The sequence below is a fragment of the Aethalodelphis obliquidens genome, unplaced genomic scaffold (assembly GCF_003676395.1).
Source record: "Aethalodelphis obliquidens isolate GAN/ISIS:26980383/991018 unplaced genomic scaffold, ASM367639v1 scaffold13, whole genome shotgun sequence".
Lineage (NCBI taxonomy): Eukaryota > Metazoa > Chordata > Mammalia > Artiodactyla > Delphinidae > Aethalodelphis > Aethalodelphis obliquidens.
Genome location: NW_020837957.1, coordinates 14,045,442 through 14,067,763, shown reverse-complemented (window position 1 = coordinate 14,067,763; position 22,322 = coordinate 14,045,442). Strand labels below are relative to the sequence as shown.

Genomic DNA, 22,322 nt, shown 5'->3' with positions numbered 1-22,322 from the left:
CTCCACATACTCGCCAGCACTTGTTATTTGTTGTCTTTTTGATGATAGCCATTCTGACAGGTGTGAGGTGATATCTCATTGTGGTTTTGAGTTGGCTTTACCTGATGATTAGTGATGTTTAGCATCTTTTCATGTGTCTGTTGGCTCTCTGTATGTCTCTGGAAAAATGTCTATTCAGGTCCTCTGCCCAGTTTTTAATCAGGTTGTTTGTTTCTTTCATGTTGAATTATGTGAGTTCTTTGTCAATTTTGTATGTATTTACATATTTTCATTGTTTATATTTGTATATAGAATCTAATTTATTAATGAAACTATTTATGAATATTCTACATATTTTTCATGTATACATAGATATATATGTAAGCAAAATAAAATGACTAAACAACACACATATATAACTTGTTATAGGTACCTACTAGATTGCCTAATACAGGGTAAGTGCTCAGTAAAGTTGACAGGTTTTCCTTTGACTACCCACTGTTCTTTTAGAATTATCTGACTCTACAGAGATAATTCCTTATATGTACACATTTGCTGGTTTGGGAAACTTTTGGAAAGCCTGCCTACAACCTCTACCAGACAAGAGATCCTTCAATGAGAACTAGAGCTTGGTTTTCTGGGATTTTATTATATTCACTTTACTGAATTGCTTGAGAGATACTCTTTTTTAACTGGTATGTGCATCTTTATACCTCACTGCAAGCTGATGGTAAATAAGATGTATTTCAACAGTTGGGCCATAAGTTAATGTAACATTAATTCTCTTGGGAGTTAACTTTCCGTTCTCTATCTCAAATTATATCTAATTTCCCCAGCTCATTATCTTTCTTGTGCTTCTTCAAAGTAGATAATAAACAAGGTTATGTTTTAATATCTTTGCTTACAAATTTTTAGTTTGACAATTAGAAGAATGGCGATGCTATGAGTTTGGGAGGGGAATCTCATTTCAAGGAAGATGATGCATTAGATTGTTGTCTCATTTCTATATAACCTGTCTTCACAAAAATAATCTTTGGTGACACTTGGGACATTTTTCGAGTTGTAATAGCATTTTGTGTGTGTCTCTATTGACCAATAAATTTGTTTTTTTCCCTTAGAGTGTCTTTAAACTTTCAGGAATGTCATAGGGTTGCAGGTTTGTCAACTATATCTTACAGTACAATATGTGTTGTCAGTTAGATGAATGCTTGGGCAATTTTTTAATGCAGTTTAGGAGTGGAAATTTTTCTATCTTTGTTTTTCCCCAACAAGATTATATTAAATTAACTGTTTTTTTTTATATACTTTTAGTTTCAAATAATTCTTTTAAGCTATCAAGTTCAAGAAGTAACACTAACTTTGGCTCTCTTCCTATTTTTGTTATGTTTAGAGAATTCCTTCCTAATGACTTTGGATTACACTACATCATGTGTCTTGAATTATTTGTTGATGTTCTTAATTTTTAGTTTGTATTTGGCATAGTGCAATGTGTCTGTCTTCCTGTTCTTTTTGTTGGGTATATTTCTAGTGTTTGAAAAGATGCTTTGGTCTTCTGCCCACAGTAAGCTAGGTCATTTTATCATGAATAATCTAATCTCAATATGGCAATATAGAATAAAAACTTCATCTGTTTCTGAATCAGAGATGACCTTCTATATGGGTACCATAAATAATTTTACAGTATTATTTTAGGAGTGCTTGGACAGCACAGAGGAGGAAGATTTTTGAGGGCACTGAGCATATATGAAAGAGTAAAAACACAAAAGAAATGAGTGTTTGTAAAGACTAAAACTTCACAGGTTTCAGAATTTTGCCAGCAGTATTTTATTTACTTGTGCAGAGGATTTGCATTTTGATTTAAGATGGTAGCACCACTGTATTGGATCCAGAATCCTTCCATAGTATAAGCAAATTCCATTCCATTTATTACTGTTTTCTTCAAAAGCACAGTTTTTTAAAAAAGAAACAGTAAAGTAAGAAAAGGAATATATAGCCTTTTGCATGCAGAAACTACTCTCTTGTTAAATTATTTAAGTAGTGTTTCTTAGTGAAGGATCTTGGAAATATAATAGAAAAAGTACATCCTTTTAGGAAAAATTCAGAATGTTAAATGAAAGGAATAATGGGTGGCTTTAAGAAAGAGAACTTTACGATTTTGCAGGAGAAAAATTCAGATTCCCTTAGGATGGCAGACATATATAAATTGAAATTAACATTGGTAGTTTTCTCAGTTTCTGAATTATGCTGTAAACATGGACTACTTGATCAGAGCCGTAGCTACTGAAGATAGAAGAGATGGGGCTTAGAAAGTGTGGGTGACTTAGGTGACAGTCTTGGGAAATTAATTCTGAGGTAATGGAAGATACCTTGCAAGGAGGGAGGGCATGTCCCTTGGATGCTTGGTAGTAAAGGGAAAGAAAGAAGCAGCTGAAGATAAAGGACCAAGGGAAATAAGAAAAATGGAAAAACAAGAAAAAGACAAATTCTGTTCCCACCACTGCCACAAAAAGTACCATTTATTAAAGAATCTACACTTCATTGTAGCCACAGAGGAGGGTGCTATTGAACTGAGAGAAACCTAATAAGCCAACTTATCTCTGTTCTTCCCCCCTTTACAAGATAGCTTACTATTGCTGATTCTGAAAAAAAACAGTGCAAATAATCTTCAACTGAAAAAGTAGCCAGCATCCATACAGAGTTACTATAAGAAAACAGAAAATCAAAACCAAATCTTCTCAGCACACTTACACACACATAGAATGAAAGGCAAAATAAAAAGAAAGAAAAGAAAAGCCACAAAAAAAGAAAAACTAAGACACAATACTTGAACATGAATAACCTGTATTAAACAAGCAATTGCATTATAAAAGGACACCATGAATCAGACACTCCAAAACTCACAATTGAAATGGACAGTGAACAGGAGGATGTATGAAATAGGAGCTGACTGAACTCTGGAAAGGAAATCAACAAAAAAACCTCAAAAATCATTTCAGAAATGAAAACTAAATTACAAGGTACCCAAGGAAAGATAGATATTACCAGAAGTTCAGTAAGAGACATAAAAAATAGAAATGAAAAGGTCAAGAAAGTGAAATTGAAATAAGACAGATAAAAAGATCAGAGAGAAAAGTGATAGAGAAAATCCAATATATTTAGTTCAAGAACTTGAACTAGAAAAACAAATGGAAAATAAACAGAAATAATATTTAAAATTATAATAAAACAAACTTTTCTAAAATAAAGGGAGATGTGAATTTCCATATTGAAAGAGCTTCTATATGCCTGGGGGAACTGATTGATCTAGAATAATTGACTCTTAGCTATATCCTATATCCTAGTATTAGACCTTAAAATAAAAGGAAAAGACCGCCAGAGCCTCCAAGCCAAAAAATACTTTTATTGTTAAAATAAGTTAAAAATGAAAATAATTAAAGTGGAAAGAAAATCAGTTTGACATCATACCTTTTAGAAACATTATGGCAAGAAAATGATGGACATTTTCAAGAAATTCAAAATGAGTAATTTAATTTGTTGTGGGACATTGAATAAGTAAAAAACTCCAAAGTCTGTAGTGATACCCAAGATTATTTGTGAATTACACTTTGAGTGCATTTTTAAAAAAAATCCTGCAGAGGTAGACCTTCAAGATGGCGGAGGAGTGAGACGTGGGGATCACCTTCTTCCCCACAAACACATCAGAAATACATCTACATGTTGAACAGCTCCAACAGAACACCTACTGAACGTTGGCAGAAGACCTTAGGCTCCCAAAAGGCAAGAAACTCCCCACGTACCTGGGTAGGGCAAAAGAAAAAAGAAAAAACGGACAAAAGAATAGGGACAGGACCTGCACCTCTGGGAGGGAGCTGTGAAGGAGGAAAGGTTTCCACACACTAGGAAGCCCCTTCACTGGTGGAGACAGGGGGTGGGCGGGGGGAAGCTTTGGAGCCATGGAGGAGAGCACAGCAACAGGGGTGCAGAGGGCAAAGCGGAGAGATTCCCGCACAGAGGATCGGTGCCGACCAGCACTCACCAGCCCGAGAGGCTTGTCTGCTCACCCGCCCGCGCGGGCGGGGGCTGGGAGCTGAGGCTCGGGCTTCAGTCGGATCCCAGGGAGAGGACTGGGGTTGGCTGCGTGAACACAGCCTGAAGGGGGTTAGTGCTCCACGGCTAGCCGGGAGGGTGTCCGGGAAAAAGTCTGGAGCTGCCAAAGAGACAAGAGACTTTTTCTTGCCTCTTTGTTTCCTGGTGCGCGAGGAGAGGGGATTAAGAGCGCTGCTTTAAAGGAGCTCCAGAGATGGGCGCGAGCCACGGCTATCAGCGCAGACCGCAGAGATGGGCATGGGACGCTAAGGCTGCTGCTGCAGCCACCAAGAAGCCTGTGTGCGATCACAGGTCACTATCCACACCTCCCTTCCCGGGAGCCTGTGCAGCCTGCCACTGCCAGGGTCCCGTGATCCAGGGACAACTTCCCTGGGAGAACGCACGGTGCGCCTCAGGCTGGTGCAACATCATGCTGGCCTCTGCCGCCGCAGGCTCGCCACGCATCTGTACCCCTCCCTCACCCCAGCCTGAGTGAGCCAGAGCCCCCGAATCAGCTGCTCCTTTAACCCCATCCGAAGAACAGACGCCCTCAGGCGACGTACACGCAGAGGCGGGGCCAAATCCAAAGCCGAACCCGGAGCTGTGCGAACAAAGAAGAGAAAGGGAAATTTCTCCCAGCAGCCTCAGGAGCAGCGGATTAAATCGCCACAATCAATTTGATGTACCCTGCATCTGTGGAATACCTGAATAGACAATGAATCATCCCAAATTGAGGAGGTGGGCTTTGGGAGCAACAATATATATATCTTTTTCCTTTTTCTCTTTTTGTCAGTGTGTATGTGTATGCTTCTTTGTGTGACTTTGTCTGTATAACTTTGCTTTTACCATTTGTCCTAGGGTTCTGTCTTTTTTTTAGTATAGTTTTTAGCACTTGTTATCATTGGTGGATTTGTTTTTTCGTTTGGTTGCTCTCCTTTTTTTTCTTCTTTTATTAATTTTTAAATTTTTAATAATTATTTTTTATTTCAATAACTTTTCCTTCCTTCCTTCCCTCCTTCCTTCCTTCCTTCCTTCCTTCCTTCCTTCCTTCCTTCCTTTCTTCCTTCCTTTCTTTCCTTCTCTCTTTTCTTCTGAGCCGTGTGGCTGACAGGGTCTTGGTGCTCCGGCCAGGTGTCAGGCCAGAGCCTCTGAGGTGGGAGAGCTGAGTTCAGGACATTGGTCTACCAGAGACCTCCTGGCTCCAAGTAATATTAAACCGCTAAAGCTCTCCCAGAGATCTCCATCTCAGTGCAAAGACCCAGCTCCATTCAATGACCAGCAAGCTACAGTGCTGGACACCCTGTGCCAGACAACTAGCAAGACAGGAACATGACCACACCCATTAGCAGAGAGGCTGCCTGAAATCATAATCAGTTCACAGACACCCCAAAACACACCACGTGGACCTGCCCACCAGAAAGACAAGATCCAGCCTCATCCACCAGAACACAGGCACCAGTCCCTTCTACCAGGAAGGCTACACAACCCACTGAACCAACTTTAGGCTCTGGGGGCAGACACCAAAAACAACAGGAACTACTAACCTGCAGTCTGTGAAAGGGAGACCCCAAACACAGTAAGTTAAACAAAATGAGAAGACAGAGAAATGTGCAGCAGATGAAGGAACAAGGTAAAAACCCACCAGACCAAACAAATGAAGAGGAAATAGGCAGTCTACCTGAAAAAGAACTCAGAGTGATGATAGTAAGGATGATCCAAAATCTTGGAAATAGAATGGAGAAAATACAAGAAAAGTTTAAAAGAACCTAGAAGAACTAAAGAGCCAACAAACAATGGTGAACAACACAATAAATGAAATTAAAAATTCTCTAGAAGGAATCAGTAGCAGAATAACTGAGGCAGAGAACGGATAAGTGACCTGGAAGATAAAATAGTGGACATAACTACTGTAGAGCAGAATAAAGAAAAAAGAATGAAAAGAATTGAGGACAGTCTCAGAGACCTCTAGGACAACATAAATGCACCAACATTTGAATTATAGGGGTCCCAGAAGAAGAAGAGAAAAAGAAAGGGCCTGAGAAAATATTTGAAGAGATTATAGTTGAAAACTTCCCTAATACGGGAAAGGAAATAGTTAACCAAGTCCGCGAAGCACAGAGTCCCATACAGGATAAATCCAAGGAGAAGCATGCAAAGACACATATTAATCAAACTCTCAAAAATTAAATACAAAAAAAAATATTAAACGCAGCAAGGGAGAAACAACAAATAACTTATGAGGGAATCCCCATAAGGTTATCAGCTGATCTTTAAGCAGAAACTCTTCAAGCCAGAAGGGAGTGGCAGGACATATTTAGAGTGATGAAAGGGAAGAACCTACAACCAAGATTACTCTACCCTGCAAGGATCTCATTCAGATTTGATGGAGAAATTAACACTTTTACAGACAAGCAAAAGCTAAGAGAATTCACCATCAAATCAGCTTTACAACAAATGCTAAGGGAACTTCTCTAGGCAGGAAACACAAGAGAAGGAAAAGATCTACAATAACAAATCCCAAACAATTAATAAAATAGCAATAGGAATATACATATCGATAACTACCTTACATGTAAATGGGTTAAATGCTTCAACCAAAAGACATAGACTGGCTGAATGGACACAAAAACAAGACCCATATATATGCTGTCTACAAGAGAGCCACTTCAGACCTAGGGACACATGCAGACTGCTAGTGAGGGGATGGAAAAAAATTGTCCATGCAGATGGAAATCAAAAGAAAGCTGGAGTAGCAATTCTCATATCAGACAAAATAGACTTTAAAATAAAGACTATTACAAGAGACAAAGAAGGACACAACATAATGATCAAGGGATCAATCCAAGAAGATATAACAACTGTAAATATTTATGCACCCAACATAGGAGCACCTCAATACATAAGGCAAATGCTAACAGCCGTAAAAGGGGAAATCGACAGGAACACAATCATAGTAGGGGCCTTTAACACCCCACTTTCACCAATGGACAGATAATCCAAAATGAAAATAAAAAAGGAAACACAAGCTTTAAATGATACATTAAACAAGATGGACTTAATTTTATTTTTAGGACATTCCATCCAAAAACAACAATACCTTTCTTCTGAAGTGCCCATGGAACATTCTCCAGGTTAAATCATATCTTGGGTCACAAATCAAGCCCTGGTAAATTTAAGACAATTGAAATCGTATCAAGTATCTTTTCCGACCACAATGTTATGAGACTAGATATCAATTACTGGAAAAAAATCTGTAAAGTAGTTGTTACAAAAAATTTTAAACTCATTCATTTTCCTCATTTTCTTTTGTTTTATTTTTTCTGAACCATTTGAAAGTAAGTTGCAGATATCATGACAGTTCACATCTAAACACTTCAGTATGCATCAACCAAGAATAGGTTGGTTAGAAATTTTTCTTTTCTTTTTTTGGTCACACACAGCTTGAGGGATCTTAGTTCCCCAAAAAGGGACCAAACCCGGCCCCAGCAGTGAAAGTGCTGAGTCCTAACCACTGGACCGCTAGGGAATTCCTTTGAAAATTTTCTAAACAACTGCAAGACTTTTTTTTTTTAAACATTTTTATTGGAGTATAATTGCTTTACAATGGTGTGTTAGTTTCTGCTTTATAACAAAGTGAATCAGCTATACATATACATATATCCCCATATCTCTTCCCTCTTGCGTCTCCCTCCCTCCCTATCCCACTCCTCTAGGTGGTCACAAAGCACCAAGCTGATCTCCCTGTGCTATGTGGCTGCTTCCCACTAGCTATCTATTTTACGTTTGGTAGTGTTATATATGTCCATTGCCACTCTCTCACTTTGTCCCAGCTTACCCTTCCCCCTCCCCGTGTCCTCAAGTCCATTCTCTACTTCTGTGTCTTTATTCCTGTCGTGCCCCTAGGTTCTTCAGAACCATTTTTTTTTTTTTTAGATTCCATATATATGTGTTAGCATATGGTATTTGTTTTTCTCTTTCTGACTTACGTCACTCTGTATGACAGACTCTAGGTCCATCCACCTCACTATAAATAACTCAATTTCGTTTCTTTTTATGGCTGAATAATATTCCACTGTATATATGTGCCACATCTTCTTTATCCATTCATCTGTCGAAGGACACTTAGGTAGCTTCCATGTCCTGACTATTGTAAATAGAGCTGCAGTGAACACTGTGGTACATGACTCTTTTCGAATTATGGTTTTCTCAGGTTATATGCTCAGTAGTGGGATTGCTGGGTCATATGGTAGTTCTATTTTTAGTTTTTTAAGGAACCACCATACTGTTCTCCATAGTGCCTGTATCAATTTACATTCCCATCAACAGTGAAAAGTGCTCGCTTTTCTCCAACCTTCTCCAGCATTTAGTGTTTGTAGATTTTTTGAGGATGGCCATTCTTACTGGTGTGAGGTGATACCTCATTGTAATTTTGATTTGCATTTCTCTAATGATTAGTGATGTTCAGCATGCTTTCATGTGTTTGTTGGCAATCTGTATATCTTCTTTGGAGAAATGTGTATTTAGGTCTTCTGCCCATTTTTGGATTGGGTTGTTTGTTTTTGATATTGAGCTGCATGAGCTGCTTGAAAATTTTGGAGATTAATCCTTTGTCAGTTGCTTCATTTGCAAATATTTTCTCCCATTCTGAGGGTTCTCTTTTCGTCTTGTTTATGGTTTCCTTTGCTGTGCAAAAACTTTTAAGTTTCATTAGGTTCCTATAATATATTTTTGATACAAATCTTTTCAAGTATATGATTTACAAAAATTTTCTCCCATTTTTGGGGTTTTTTCACTTTCTTGGTAGTGTCCTTTGAAGCACAAAAATTTTAAATTTTGATAATATTCACTATATCTATTTTCCTTTTGTTGCTTGGTATATGTTTTATATACCTAAAAATGTAGAGAGACTTTTTAAATGTACATTGTGAAATATTTAAAAATAATGTGGGTTTTTTGGTCAATGAATATTTATTTTATTTTTAATTGTGGTAATATATACTGTATTAGTTTGCCAGGGCTGCCATAACAAAGTACCACAGACTGAGTGGCTTAAGCAACGGAAATTTATTTCCTCACAATTATGGAATCCAGAAGTCCAAGGTCAAGGTGCTGGCAGGATTGTTTTCTTATAAGGCCTCTCTTGTTGACTTATAGATGGTCAAATCTTCTCCTGGTGTCTTCTCATGGTCTTTACTTTGTCTTTCTCTGCGTCCTAGTTTCTTGTAAGGACATTGTCATATTGGGTTAGGACCTACCCTAATGACCTCATTTAACCTTAATCATCTTTTTAAAGATCCTGTCTCCAATTACAGTCACATTCTGAGGTACTCAACGTTAGGGCTTCAACGTATGAGTTTTGAGGGGACACAGTTCAGCCCACAGCATATACAAAACATAAAATTGACCATTTAAACCCTTTTAAAGTATGCAGTTCAGTGGCATTAAGTATGTTAACATTATCCTGTAACCATCACCACCAACTATCTCCAGAATTTTTATCACCTTTTAATACTGAAATTGTACCCATTAAACAGTAATTCCCCTTTCTCCCCTCCTTTGCCCCTGGAAACCACTGTTCTACTTTCTGTCTATATAAAACAATGTTTTAAGACAGTTTTTTTCATCATTAGTGAGAGTCTTCAAAGTTCCCCCAAATTAATTATTTTTATGCTAATCTGCAAAGTATGCACAAACTTTTACCTAGCTAAGAGGTTTCTTATACTCTTATATACAAAATTTTGTCCTTATTTGTATATCTGCCTTTTTACTGGGAGAGATTCCAGATTTCTCATCATCAGATTCTTAACTACAGCCCTGGAGACTTATACTAGTCTTGTTTTATTATTTTTCAAGATAATTCAATGTTTTAATTTTTTAATTTGATTTTAAGTTGATAAGGTGATGTGTAGTTTACAGTAATAAAAGGTAAGTGAAAGTTTAAATGTGTTTCGGTCTTATTGTTTTGTAACCTAATGAATCTAATGTTTATTTGCTATTTTGAAAAGGGTCAATACTTTTTTCAGAATATTTTTTCTAATTCTCTTCATTTGGGGAGATTTTATTTTTTATTCCTACTCTGCACTTTACTGTTTTATACCCTGTTAGGTATGTGTTGTATCAACTCTGCATCTCATTGTAAATATAGATATTAAAGAAAATATTTTCCATGTAGAATAACCTCTCAGAATTATTGTTGTCTTCGCTTTATTCATACATTCATTCAGCAAACATTTATTGAGTATAATATGGTAAACATTGGATATACAAAGAAAAATAAGACATAATTTTTGTCTTCAAGGAGGTAAAAAATGTACCTAGATGCATCTAAATAAATTATTATATTTGAAAGAAGAGTAAAGAAAGAAGGAGTTGTGGTTGGTCCAAACAGGAAACACAGTGGAGAAACTCAGAATCATGGAGATGCCAAGCCCACGGGCAGGTGACCACTAGTTGGAATGGCTGAAACTATTGACTTGGACGTAGAGAAGGAGTTGCTGGAGATGAGGCTTGAATGGTTGGAGCCAGGTTTTGAAGACCTTTATTTAAATACTATGATAAAAAGCATATGCAGTGAACATGGAGTTCTTAAGCATTTTTAAGTCTCAGAGTGAAAAACAGGATCTGAGACTATTAGGTGATGTTAGCTACTCTTATTAAATAGTAATTAAATGCAATCTGAATGTATTCATGGTTATGTCATTTAAAAATTGTCATTAGGTGTTTTTTCATAGATTATTGACAAATACTGCTTATTTCAGAATCTCATATTGATATATATTTTTAATATATTTCATATTTGGCATATTTAAACATTTGGCATATTTAAAAATAATATTTACCTTGGCTTTGTGTTTCTTAATTTTTTTCCAGCTATAAGAAAGACCTGATGGATGAGGAACTAATGGAACCTCTGAAATATGCTGAACAACTTCCTGTAGCTCAGATAATACACCAGGTTTGCTTTCCATTTTGTTCTTTTGAAAGAAACAATAATTTTAATCTCTGAAAAGTAATTGCTTTTGTTAGGTTTTTCAGAATCAGTGTGCTATAGCTGAAAGGCATTCCAGGCCGCCTAGCCCTATTTAGACTCCACCTATTACAGTTGGAAATCTCATTCAAAGCACAATATTAAAAGGCTACTTGCTGTGTAACAGTAGAATTCTTGCTTATATAAAATACAGGGTAGAATCAGAATTATCTTTTGCGCATTACTTAACAAGTGTTAATTTCAGAGAACGCTCATTTGCACCATTGTATATGGTACTTGTTAGTGGCAAAGAAAAAGTTGAAAAAATATCATTTGGTATAATTGTTTTGAGTAGCTAAAATGAAAAAGCAGTCTCTCCCTACTTCCTCTGCCCCACCCCATTATCACCTCTTGTAAAGTATCATTCTAAATGTCATGTGGGTAATTTTTTCATTTCCAATTTTAATGACTCTATCATCCCTTTTACATAACTGTAATCTTAAAGAAGGCAGTGTGGTAAGTTTTTAAACTTAGATTTGGTACCGTAATTTTGACAGCATATAAAGTCTGCCCTGCTGGACTAGAATCGAAGAATTTTAAAAGTGATCTGTTGGTGAGAGTTATGGCCTTTAGACTTACCAGATTTTTCGGAGGCTATAGATTATGGGAAATATTAAAAGCCCTTAAATGTCAGAATTTGTCAGAATTTTCATGAATGTTAATTATTATTATGAGTTTTTCTTTATGTCTTTGCCAATCAAAAGAATTTTTATTTAGCAGATATGGATTGATTAGAAGTTCCAGGTTGAGTTTATTAAAAGAAACAGGCTTTTACTTTAAAATGTTGGCTATATAGATCTTTTCATTGACATTAAAATTGAATATTATAATTCTATGAGAAATTACCAAAAATGGTAAGAAATTTGCCCCTTTTGGTAGCCTATCTGTGGTTGGTAATCAGGTCCAGTTATATGTCAGGAATTCCCTGGTGTTGTCAGAGCTTAAATGACCTAACAGGCTGCAAATGTCACATTTAAAATTCTGTCTTCATGCCTGACTCTCAGCATGAATGAATTAAACGGCAGAGCAGGCAGCAAGTCGGTATGTTCTTAATAGTCAGAGTGAGCAATGAAACAGTTTGTGGTTTGTTCAGAATAGGTAAATAGAATCTGCCCAGAACAGTTCACCTAGAATAAAATCTGAAATAGGAAACAAGAGTTAACCTTTAAGATGGTTGACCAGATGAAATGTCAGTCATATTTTTACAGCTTGAGTGAACCAATAAACTGTGGTTTATGTAAGAGCTGCATTTTGCTATTATATACTATATAAATTCAAAGATGAAAATCTTTGACCCTGTTGAAAATTTTTATGATGATATTCTTGGCATTATAAGAAGCTATATTAATTTTAACACTGAATTATTAAACATTATAATGAAATTTTTGTAGTAACTGAATTTATAAAATTTTAATTTTAAGATACATGATAGAAATTTATTTTTTTTATTGAATAAAATTAATTTTGTTCTCAGGAGGTAATCAGGAAAGATCATTGTTAAACCAGACTCTTATAATCTGTTCCTCTTGTTATGTTCCTTTATTGACAGTACTACAACTTTGGAACTGTTACCATTTTCTGTCCAAGTGATGTTTAAGAAACATATGAGTTATGTTGCTAGAAGTTTACTTATAAGTGGATTATTTGAAAGTGGTTTTTTCCCCTAAGAGAATAGTAATAATACATGTAATAATTAGGTTCAGCCAATCCCACGAAACTTTTAAATATGTAATATATTTAAATTATAGCATTATTGTAGTATATATCTAAGCTCCACCTATAATAATAGTATGTTTTTATACTATAAGTAAATATTTTTTCTTCTAATCTTGAATCATGCTTTACCTATGCCTGTTTTGGAGCATGTGTCATTTTTATTTGAAATAATGTTATTTATTCACATGTCTTATAGATATATTTGATTGTCTTTCTGGATGTCCTTGATTTCTTGATATTCTTTTCAGCATCTAGCCTTGTGCCATGTATGTATATATCTGAATGGATGGATATATATATTTAATGGTATAGTGAGAGCCATATTATCTTTTTTCCCTACTACCCAGCCATCAGAAGCTGGGGCCTCTCACTGGTGGCACAGTTTAGGAGCTGAAGGAGAGAAGGAACAGGGTCAGAGGCTGTAACATGAGGAGCAACTTGAGAAATAGCAGAGAGAGAGGAATGTATCTCAGTCATTTGAGTAATTAATTTCTTGTGTATGTTACTTAAACGGCATTTTACAATGAGGAGGTAGGCAAGATTTCAGTATTACCATTTCATATTGCCAAATTATTTACCTCTTTTTAGGGGTCCTAGCAACATGATTGCACATCTAGGAAACCCAAGACACTCAAGTTACAAACAGTAGAATTAATAAGAGAATCTGGTGAGATAGCCAGCTATAAGATGAATAAAACTGGTAGCTTCTCTATATATGCAATAACTACACAGGATGGAAATGGGAAAAATGTTCTTTTTTAAAAAAAATAAATTTATTTATTTATTTATGGCTGCGTTGGGTCTTTGTTGCTGTGCACGGGCTTTCTCTAGTTGCGGTGAGCGGGGGCTATTCTTAATTGTGGTGTGCTGGCTTCTCATTGCGGTGGCTTCTCTTTTTGAGGAGCACAGGTTCTAGGCACGCGGGCTTCAGTAGTTGTGGCATGCAGACTTAGTAGTTGTGGCTCACAGGCTGTAGAGCACAGGCTCAGTAGTTGTTGTGCAGGGGCTTAGGTGCTCTGCGGCATGTGGGATCTTCCCGGACCAGGGCTTGAACCTGTGTTCCCTGCACTGGCAGGCAGATTCTTAACCACTGTGCCACCAAGGGAGTCCCAAGATGGGAAAAATTTTCTTTCACAATGAAAGGAACTATAAAATACTTAGGAGTAAATTTATCAAGTAAACCATAGGCCCTGTAGTGTAAGAATTGTGGAAACATACCGTGTTTCATAAGCAGAAAGTTATACCAAATATTTGATGGGGCAGGGAACTTAATATCATAAAAGTATCATTTCTCCCAAATTAGCAGTTCTAATTAGAATAGAAGCAAGTTTTTTTTTTTAATGTTAGAAAACAAAAATGACCACATAGTTCATGTGGAAGAACAAATATCCAGTAATAGCCAAAGAAGGTATATAAAAAGAGAGAAAACACAGCCACTAGAATTATATAGTTATGTATGGACAAAGGAATAGACAAAGGGATTAATGGAATACAATGAAAGAGTGGATTTCAAACTTTATCTATTATAATTGACAATAAGAAATACATTTTACATACATAATGACCCTTGATATATGTGTTTGTATGTGTATGTTAAAAATCAGAATTAAAAGTATTATGAAACATTAGCCCTTATTACATATGATGCACACTATTTTCTTTTTCTATTTTTTAAATGGCAAATAAAACATACTAAATTGATTTCAAAAGCAACAAATATTCCTGATCCGTGGCTTGAAAAACACTAGAACAGAGAATCCAGAGAAAAAAATTTATTATGTTTGATCATTAGATATATGATTAAGATGATTTGTATTTCAGTAGGAAAACAGTTACACTTCTATTTCATACTATGTAATACAAAATAAATTTTGTGTAAAGACTTAAAGTAAAATAAATAAATAAAATATTTAGAAGAAAGTTTAGGCAACTGCATTTTTAATCTAGAAGTAGGGAAGAACTTCTTAAAGAACACACAAATGCGGAAGATATGTTCAGCACCATAAAAATTCAATATTTTATATAACACAAGATACCACAATGTTAAAAGACTAATGTTAGAATCAAGACAAAATGTTTACAAAGAAACAGTAGTAAATTGGTTAATATCTAAAATATACACAGAATTCTTAGAAGTTTATTAAAAACAACTCAGAAAAAAAAAGAGATGAAAAACAGTTTAGAAAAAAAAAAACAACAAAGAGATGAAAAGCAGTTCAGAAAAAAAAACAAAGAGATGAAAAGCAGTTCAGAAGAGAGCAAACTTAAATGGCCAATGAATGAAAAGAAAGCCTAAAACTCAGTAAGGAAGTGCACATTACCAATTCAGTAAAATTATTATATGCCCTTCAAATTGGCAGAAATTAAAATCACATTTTGGAAAACAGTTTGGCAGTTCCTCAAAAGGTTAAACATAGATTTACCATGTGACCCATTGATTCCAACCTAAGTATATAAAAACATGCATCCACATAGAAACTTGTACATGAATGATCATCGCAACATTATTCATAATAGCCAATAATTGGAAACAACACAAGTGTCCATCAACTAATGGATGAATAAAATATAGTACATCCATACAGTGGACCATTGTTCAGTGATAAAAGGGAATGAAGTACCGATACATACTACAACATGGTGAACCTTGAAAACAAACAGTGTGTTAAGTTAAAGTCTGTCATAAAAGACTACACATTGTATGGTTCAATTCGTGTGAAATGTCCAGAATAGGCAAATCTAGAGAGACAGAAAGTAGATTAGTGATTGTCTAAGACTAGGATGAGGTGGGGGAATGAGGAATGACTTCTAAATGGGTATAGGGTTTCTTTTTTTTGAGTGATAAAAATGTTCTAAACTTGGTGGTGATCATTGTGTAGCTCTGTGAATATACTAAAACCATTGAACCGTACACTTTAAAAGGGTGAATTTCATAGTGTATTAATTATATTTCAATCAAAATGTTTTAAAAATTAAAATCACCCATTTCTGGCAGAGATGCTAGGAGAAAGATACTTGTATACCTTCTTGGTAGATATCTGAATTATTCCTACCTTTTTAAAAGGCCATCTTGCAACATCTACTCACATTTAATGTATATACCCTTCAACCCAGTGGTTCCACTTGTGAGAATATAGCCCATAGTGGTAATATATGAATAAAAGTACTAACATATAAGAATCTCAGTGCAATGATAATTTATAGCAGTGTTACTTGTGGCCACAACAAATTGGAAACGATGTGAATGCCCCTCAGCACAGTTGATATATAGTGCGTACGATTTTCAGAAGCCACAAATCAGTAGAGCAAATACATGTTTTTCCATATTTTCTTATAATTGCACTTTTTTTTTTATCAACTAACCTCTTATCCCTCCTCCTCTTTCTGCCTAATGGTAGAAAATGTAGTCACTTACACCTAGTATTTTCTCCCTTTTCCACTCCTTCCTGGGATGATGGAATCACAGCTTAGGTAGTAGGGGGTAGTTGACGTGGCTTCATGGCACTGAGAGATTCATGGTGTTCCTCCACTGAGATATACTGTAATATTGTATAGTTTTGGATTGGCATCTACCTCTTCTGATAATTGCTGAGTTGGCCATGTGCACGGCACATCTGTTAATATTTTACACACCATCTCTTCACATAGTTGCATAGCTCTAGTAATGTTGGAGGAAGAGAACAGAGTACGCAATGAGAAAGGCCAGCTTCTCATTTGCTGTCATTCCTTCTCTATCCACTTCCTCTATTCTCTATCCTCTTCTGTCTTCTGACTTTCTCACTTTTCTTTCTTGTCCCTTTCCCCCATTTTCCTCTATTTTGTTCTCATAAGCTAAAGTTATATGAATTCTTCCCCCATGTTGGTGAGTGTTGTTAGTATTTTCATTGGAAAGTGAATTAAGTACAGTGTCTGATACATAGTACACACTGGATAAATATGGAGACCTTTGTTGAGGTTAGGGATCTGGCATGCTGACAGAAAAGAGAGTTAAGAGTTCTCTAAAGGTCACAAAGAACTTGTGGCAGACCTGTTTATGATACTCAGGTTCCTTTCATAGCCAACAGTGGTGGCATTTATTAAACATCTCGGAGGAGGTGTGCAGATCGTAGGGTTCATTATACTAACAATTCAGGCAACCTAGTGGTCTTGCAGCAACACAGCAAAAGCATAAACTGCATGGAAAGGCATAACTTGCAGCTACTGATGAAGGGAGCATCACTTCACATGAAAGTACAACTATTCCTTTTAAGGATACATCAAGTTAGGACGTAGAATATTACTGGGAAGGCAGGTACAGAACTATCTACTGAGACAGGTACGGAGAGAAGTGTATGATTTTCCCATATAAGTAATTTTACATTTACTTCAGACATGTTAATTTTAAAATTAAGCCACTTTAAAAGATAGCTTAAATTTACTCTTAAGATTTGAAATATGTGACTATACTGTGGTCTTTTGTGGTAAGTTGGTATTTTTTCTTCTTTGTGAAAAGAATTGCATGCAGATGGGTCAGAAAACTTTTCCCTTTTTTTTAATTAGTAGGCTCATTTTACTTTAATTTGTAAACATAAAAAGTTGATAAGCACCATGTAGAGTTTATTGAATTATAAAATGGTGACAACTAGGGATTTAAAAAAATAACCAGACACAAGTCTTTTAAAAAAAGAAATTAGTATGTAGTTAAGAGTAGTATATTAGTCTCAAATACAGATGTTACTTAAACTTCCTTTTTAAAAAATTAAAATACTTTAGAAATGTACTGAAAAATGAAAAGGTCAGTAATGAATGTATAATTTATCATAACAGTTTTCCTTTAGTGTCATCTAGTTAAGCATGTGTTTTATTTTTTAAAATTTTGTGTCAAGAATCAATTTTAGTTAGCTCTGGCAGATATTAAAATGTTTAGGCTTGTACTGTTTAGATATACAAAGTGCCACTGATACAAAAATGTAGGTAAGTCTTATGTGCAGAATAGATAGTACAAATCACCTAGCTAGCCTAGAAACCCCGGTATGTATATGGATTATATAAATGATAAAGATCACATCACAGATCAGTGAGAAATTAAAGGATTATTCAATAAATAATGCTGGGACAGTTAATTAAGTATTTGCAGGGGGCAGGGAAGACTTGATTCTTGCTTTATAACATGTGGAAAAAAGTAAATTCTAATTGGATTATAGATCAATGCAAAAAATGGAAAATATCAAAACTATACATTGGTAAATATTTGTTGGAAAGGAATTTCTAAGCATGAAAATAATGGCAAAAACTTCACGGAAAATTGATATATTTTACTTTGTACAAATGTAAAACTTACGTACATCAAAACAAAAAGGCAAATATCAAAGTGGAAAACTATTTTCCTCACAGAATTAACATCTTTACATATAAAGAGCTTTTACAAAGAGATAAGGAAAAAACTTAACTCTTCAGTGGAAAAGGAGCAAAGAACATATACAGACATGCCTCAAAAGTTGAAATAAAGATGCCTAATAAACTGATGAAAACATGTTAATATTCATTAATGATTTAAGAATTATTCATTTCAACCATAAAGTACCATTTTAAAAAATCTCTTAGATTAGCAAATATATGAAAAGTAGTAATACTCAGTAACAACAAAACACACACACTGCTGGAGAGGAGTGTAAATTAGTACAAAGTGAGGACAGTGTGGTAATTTGTACCAAAATTTGTAAATATGTTTATGAACTATTTAGACATGACTGATTGAATACACATTTATTCTCCTTCCTGAAAAGCCTTACTAAAGTGACAGTAAAGACATAAAAATATATAAATCCCATAAGACAAAGAAAATGGAAGAGGAGAGAATAGCAGAAAAATTGGAAGAAGAAATTGGAAGAAAAATGGAAGAAGAAAAATAATTGAAAAATTGGAAGAAGAAAAATAGTTGAACAAATGGTAACCAACTTGGCAGAGTGGACAAGCTGCACCCTAACTTCTATCATGAGGGAGATCTGTAAGAACAAGCCATTTGTACTGCAGAACCTTGGGAAAGCAGGCACCAGGCACCTCAAAGGTTGCGTGCAAAGAGAACTCCCAGTGTCCTTCTCCTGTTTAGTTCTCAAAACACTGGCATCCAGGCTTATATTCTATCAGGCAGAAGATTGGAGAATTCCTCCCTGAGGATACTAGTCCAATAGAAAAATATTGTGCATTTTGACATTTGCAGGACCCCAGTTTAATAGCCAAGTCCCAGTCTGTTCACCCCACTGGTAAGCCCAGTGGTTGATAAGTGCTGTTAATACATAAAGATCTTATGATCAGTGTTTTACTTCCTCACTCTTAACTATGAAGATACAACCAAGGATCATTAAACTTTTGGGGAGTGTCTTCATTATGAAAGACAAAGCTCAAAATAAGCAAATGGAAAAAGTGAGGTTCTCCCCGCCCTTTTCCCCTAAACGAACACATTTAGTTAGACTGACCAAGATTATAGAAGAAAAAAATTAGCAAACTCAAGAATGAAGAGGGGGCATCATTAGAACCCTTTCAGAAATCAAAAGGATTATAAGTAAAGGTTATGAAGACCTTTATCCAACAAATTAGACAACTTAGGTGAAATGGACAAATTCCTAGAAACATTCAAATGTTAAAACTGATTCAAAAAGAAATAGAAAAGCTAAATAGACTTTTATCAAGTTAAGCAATTGAATTTGTAAATTAAAATTTTACCACAAAGAAAAGTCTGGCCTCTGATGGCATCACTGGAGAACTCTATCAAACATTTAAGTAAAAAATGATACAGAGTCTCAGAAAATTGAGGAGGAGAAAACACTTCCCAACTTATTTTATGAGGTTAGTATACCCTGGTATCAAAGACATCACGAGACAAGAAAACCACAGATCAACATCCCTCGCGAAAATAGGCACAAAACCATAACAGTGTTGGCAACAGGAACAAGAGACAACTTGTATATGATCAAATATCTAGTCTGTGGCAAAGCCAAGATTTGAACCTGAGCATTTTAGCACTGGAGGCTTTGCTCTTATATACTGGACTGTGCTGTGCTATGAAAGCAGCAAAGATATGGTGTGAACTCTGTAAGTATGAACTGAATTTAAACCTCCAATGTGTCTGTCTGTTCTTGGTCCTGATGATTATTGTGCTCATTTGTGAAATTAAACTTATCTTACTATCTCAGCCTGTTCCTATATTAAACAAGCATAAATATGCATGATTTAAACATCTTGATTAGAGAGTTTTTAGTAGATGCGTTCCTGGGATTTAAGATATGTGAGAGATTCATTCTGGGTATCAACATCATGAAACAATTTTATCTTCTTTATTAATTCAAGACCCTTTACTAAGACAAAGGCTAGGTGTAAACAAAGGCACAAACCGGTGTATGCTTTAAAAAACTTTAACATACTCCAGTGAATATTTTGTCTTGACAGAGGTATATTATCCACTTTTTCCCCACTGTGTTCTTATCCATATTCCATGCTTTTCCTGGATCCCCCAGTTTCAGTTATATGGCTTCTTACAAATCCTTTAATATTTTAATAAGATTAGTAGATTGTAAAATCTATATTTTTTAATGCATCTCTGCAGGGTACATGGTGATGATATAGTGTAACCTATTCTCTTTCATTCACACAAGCTGCCCAAAAGATTACTATAGAGCTATGTATCCATTAAAGATTCAGTTTACTGGAAAGAAGTACTGGAGTGTGTCCCATCAGGCCTTGGCTTATAACATGGAAGGTTATCTTGCAAAATTTTGTTTCATCTATGCTTTGTTTTTCCTTTTTAATCCTAGAGGTAATTTTTTTTTTTTTCTAGTACAACCAGTCCATATAGTTCCTGGTATGTCCATTGTTTTGCTTTGGGGTACTCTTGGCATTTGAATGGGACCATTCTTTCATTGTACAAGACTGGTCTCTGCATCACAGGATTTTTGGCATCCCTGGTCCTTCCAAACACTGGTTGCCATTAGTACTCCTCACTCATTCATTGTGATACCATACCAAACAATGCACTCACCTTTTCTGAATTCCTCCCCTCCCATGGAGGGCAGTACTACCTCAGGTTGAGTACCACTGCAGGTAATTACTTGCAGTGTTTGCCTATAGAACCTTTTATCTGTATGGTCCAGTCTCTTAATCTTATAATGTAATATTTTAAAATATGTATAATTGAGAACCTCTTCTCACTTTTCTACATTCTGAGATGTTGTCTTGGATGCTGCAATTCTAGCTTCTGTCATTGTGACATGGATTTGGACAATTTTTCAGTTCTTCTGTCCTCGTTTGTGATAGTTCTTCATCTTATTTTACTCTAGCTATTTTGGCATTTTTATGTTTTTCTATTCTAGTAATGCCTACCTCATTATAGCTAAACTTTACTAAAGGTTGACTGAAATGTCTATCAAGTAGAAAATTTCTGACACTTTCTTTTTAAAAATGTGCCTATTGAATTATCAATACCTGGAAACTCATCAAAAGGCTGAATCCATAGTACTCTCCCTGCCTAGGGACTGACAAAGATTGTTTTAAATTCTTATAGAGCTTTCTCTAATTGTAGACTTTAAAACTGAAGTCTAGTGAAAAATAACATACTGCATATTTATTTTCATTCAAATTATAAGGCAAGTAATGAAAATTAAACTATTTGAAGGTCATGTGCTACTTCTTTAATATCAACTGGGATATAATTTTAGATTCATATAAATTAATCTCAGCTTTCATATTATGACAGTCACTTCCAAAAATGTCACTTTTCGAGGAATAAATGAAACTGTAAAGCTATTTGAAAATAGTGATCAATATTTCAATACTGTTATTTCATCAACTTTATGTAAGTTTGAAAAATTCTGTCCATCTATAAATTTGTCATCATAGTTTCTGATATATTAAATTTCTATATTAGAAATGAAAAGTTTGAGCCTCATTAGTCATTAAGTATTCCAGAATAAAAACAAACAGATACGAGTTTTCACCAAGTTTGTAAAGATTTTAAAAATGAGAATAGTTGATGTCGGTGAAGAGGCAGTGAGGTGAGCATGCTCATAAATTGCTGATGGGAATGTAAGTTAATACAGCCTTTAGGAAAAGTAGTTTGTTAGTGAGTTTGTGTTTATAGCTAATAATAGTAATTCCACCTCTAGGATTTTATTCAGAAGAAGGAATTAGAATAGGACAGAAAGATTTATGTTTAAATCTGTTATGTTCTATTAGCATTTCTTAGGACACAGCATAATGTAATAGGGTGGACTGGGATTGAATCCAGGCTTCACCATTTAATAACTGTCTGGTCTTGGGAAAGTCTCTTAATCTTTCTTTTGCAAATTATACATTGGAAATATGATGATGATGATAATGATGATGATGACAATGACAACAGTAGCAACAGTGAAGACATTGACAGATTCATCTGGGTTAAATACTGCTGAATAAATCTAATTAGGTCCCTTACCAATTTTCCATAGCAGATGTTCCAAATATTTGCTATAGTCTTTATGCCTCTGCCTCTTTCATCCCCTTT

At 35.3% G+C, this 22,322-nt stretch overlaps 1 protein-coding gene across 1 annotated transcript in view; it reads left to right on the top strand.

The window, feature by feature from the left end:
• PIGK (phosphatidylinositol glycan anchor biosynthesis class K) overlaps positions 1 to 22,322 on the top strand; it is a 134,865-nt gene that overhangs the window by 87,247 nt on the left and 25,296 nt on the right. The window contains exon 10 of the mRNA XM_027114102.1: positions 10,936 to 11,020. Coding sequence (XP_026969903.1) covers positions 10,936 to 11,020 — 85 coding nt within the window. The remainder of the gene's footprint in view (positions 1 to 10,935; positions 11,021 to 22,322) is intronic.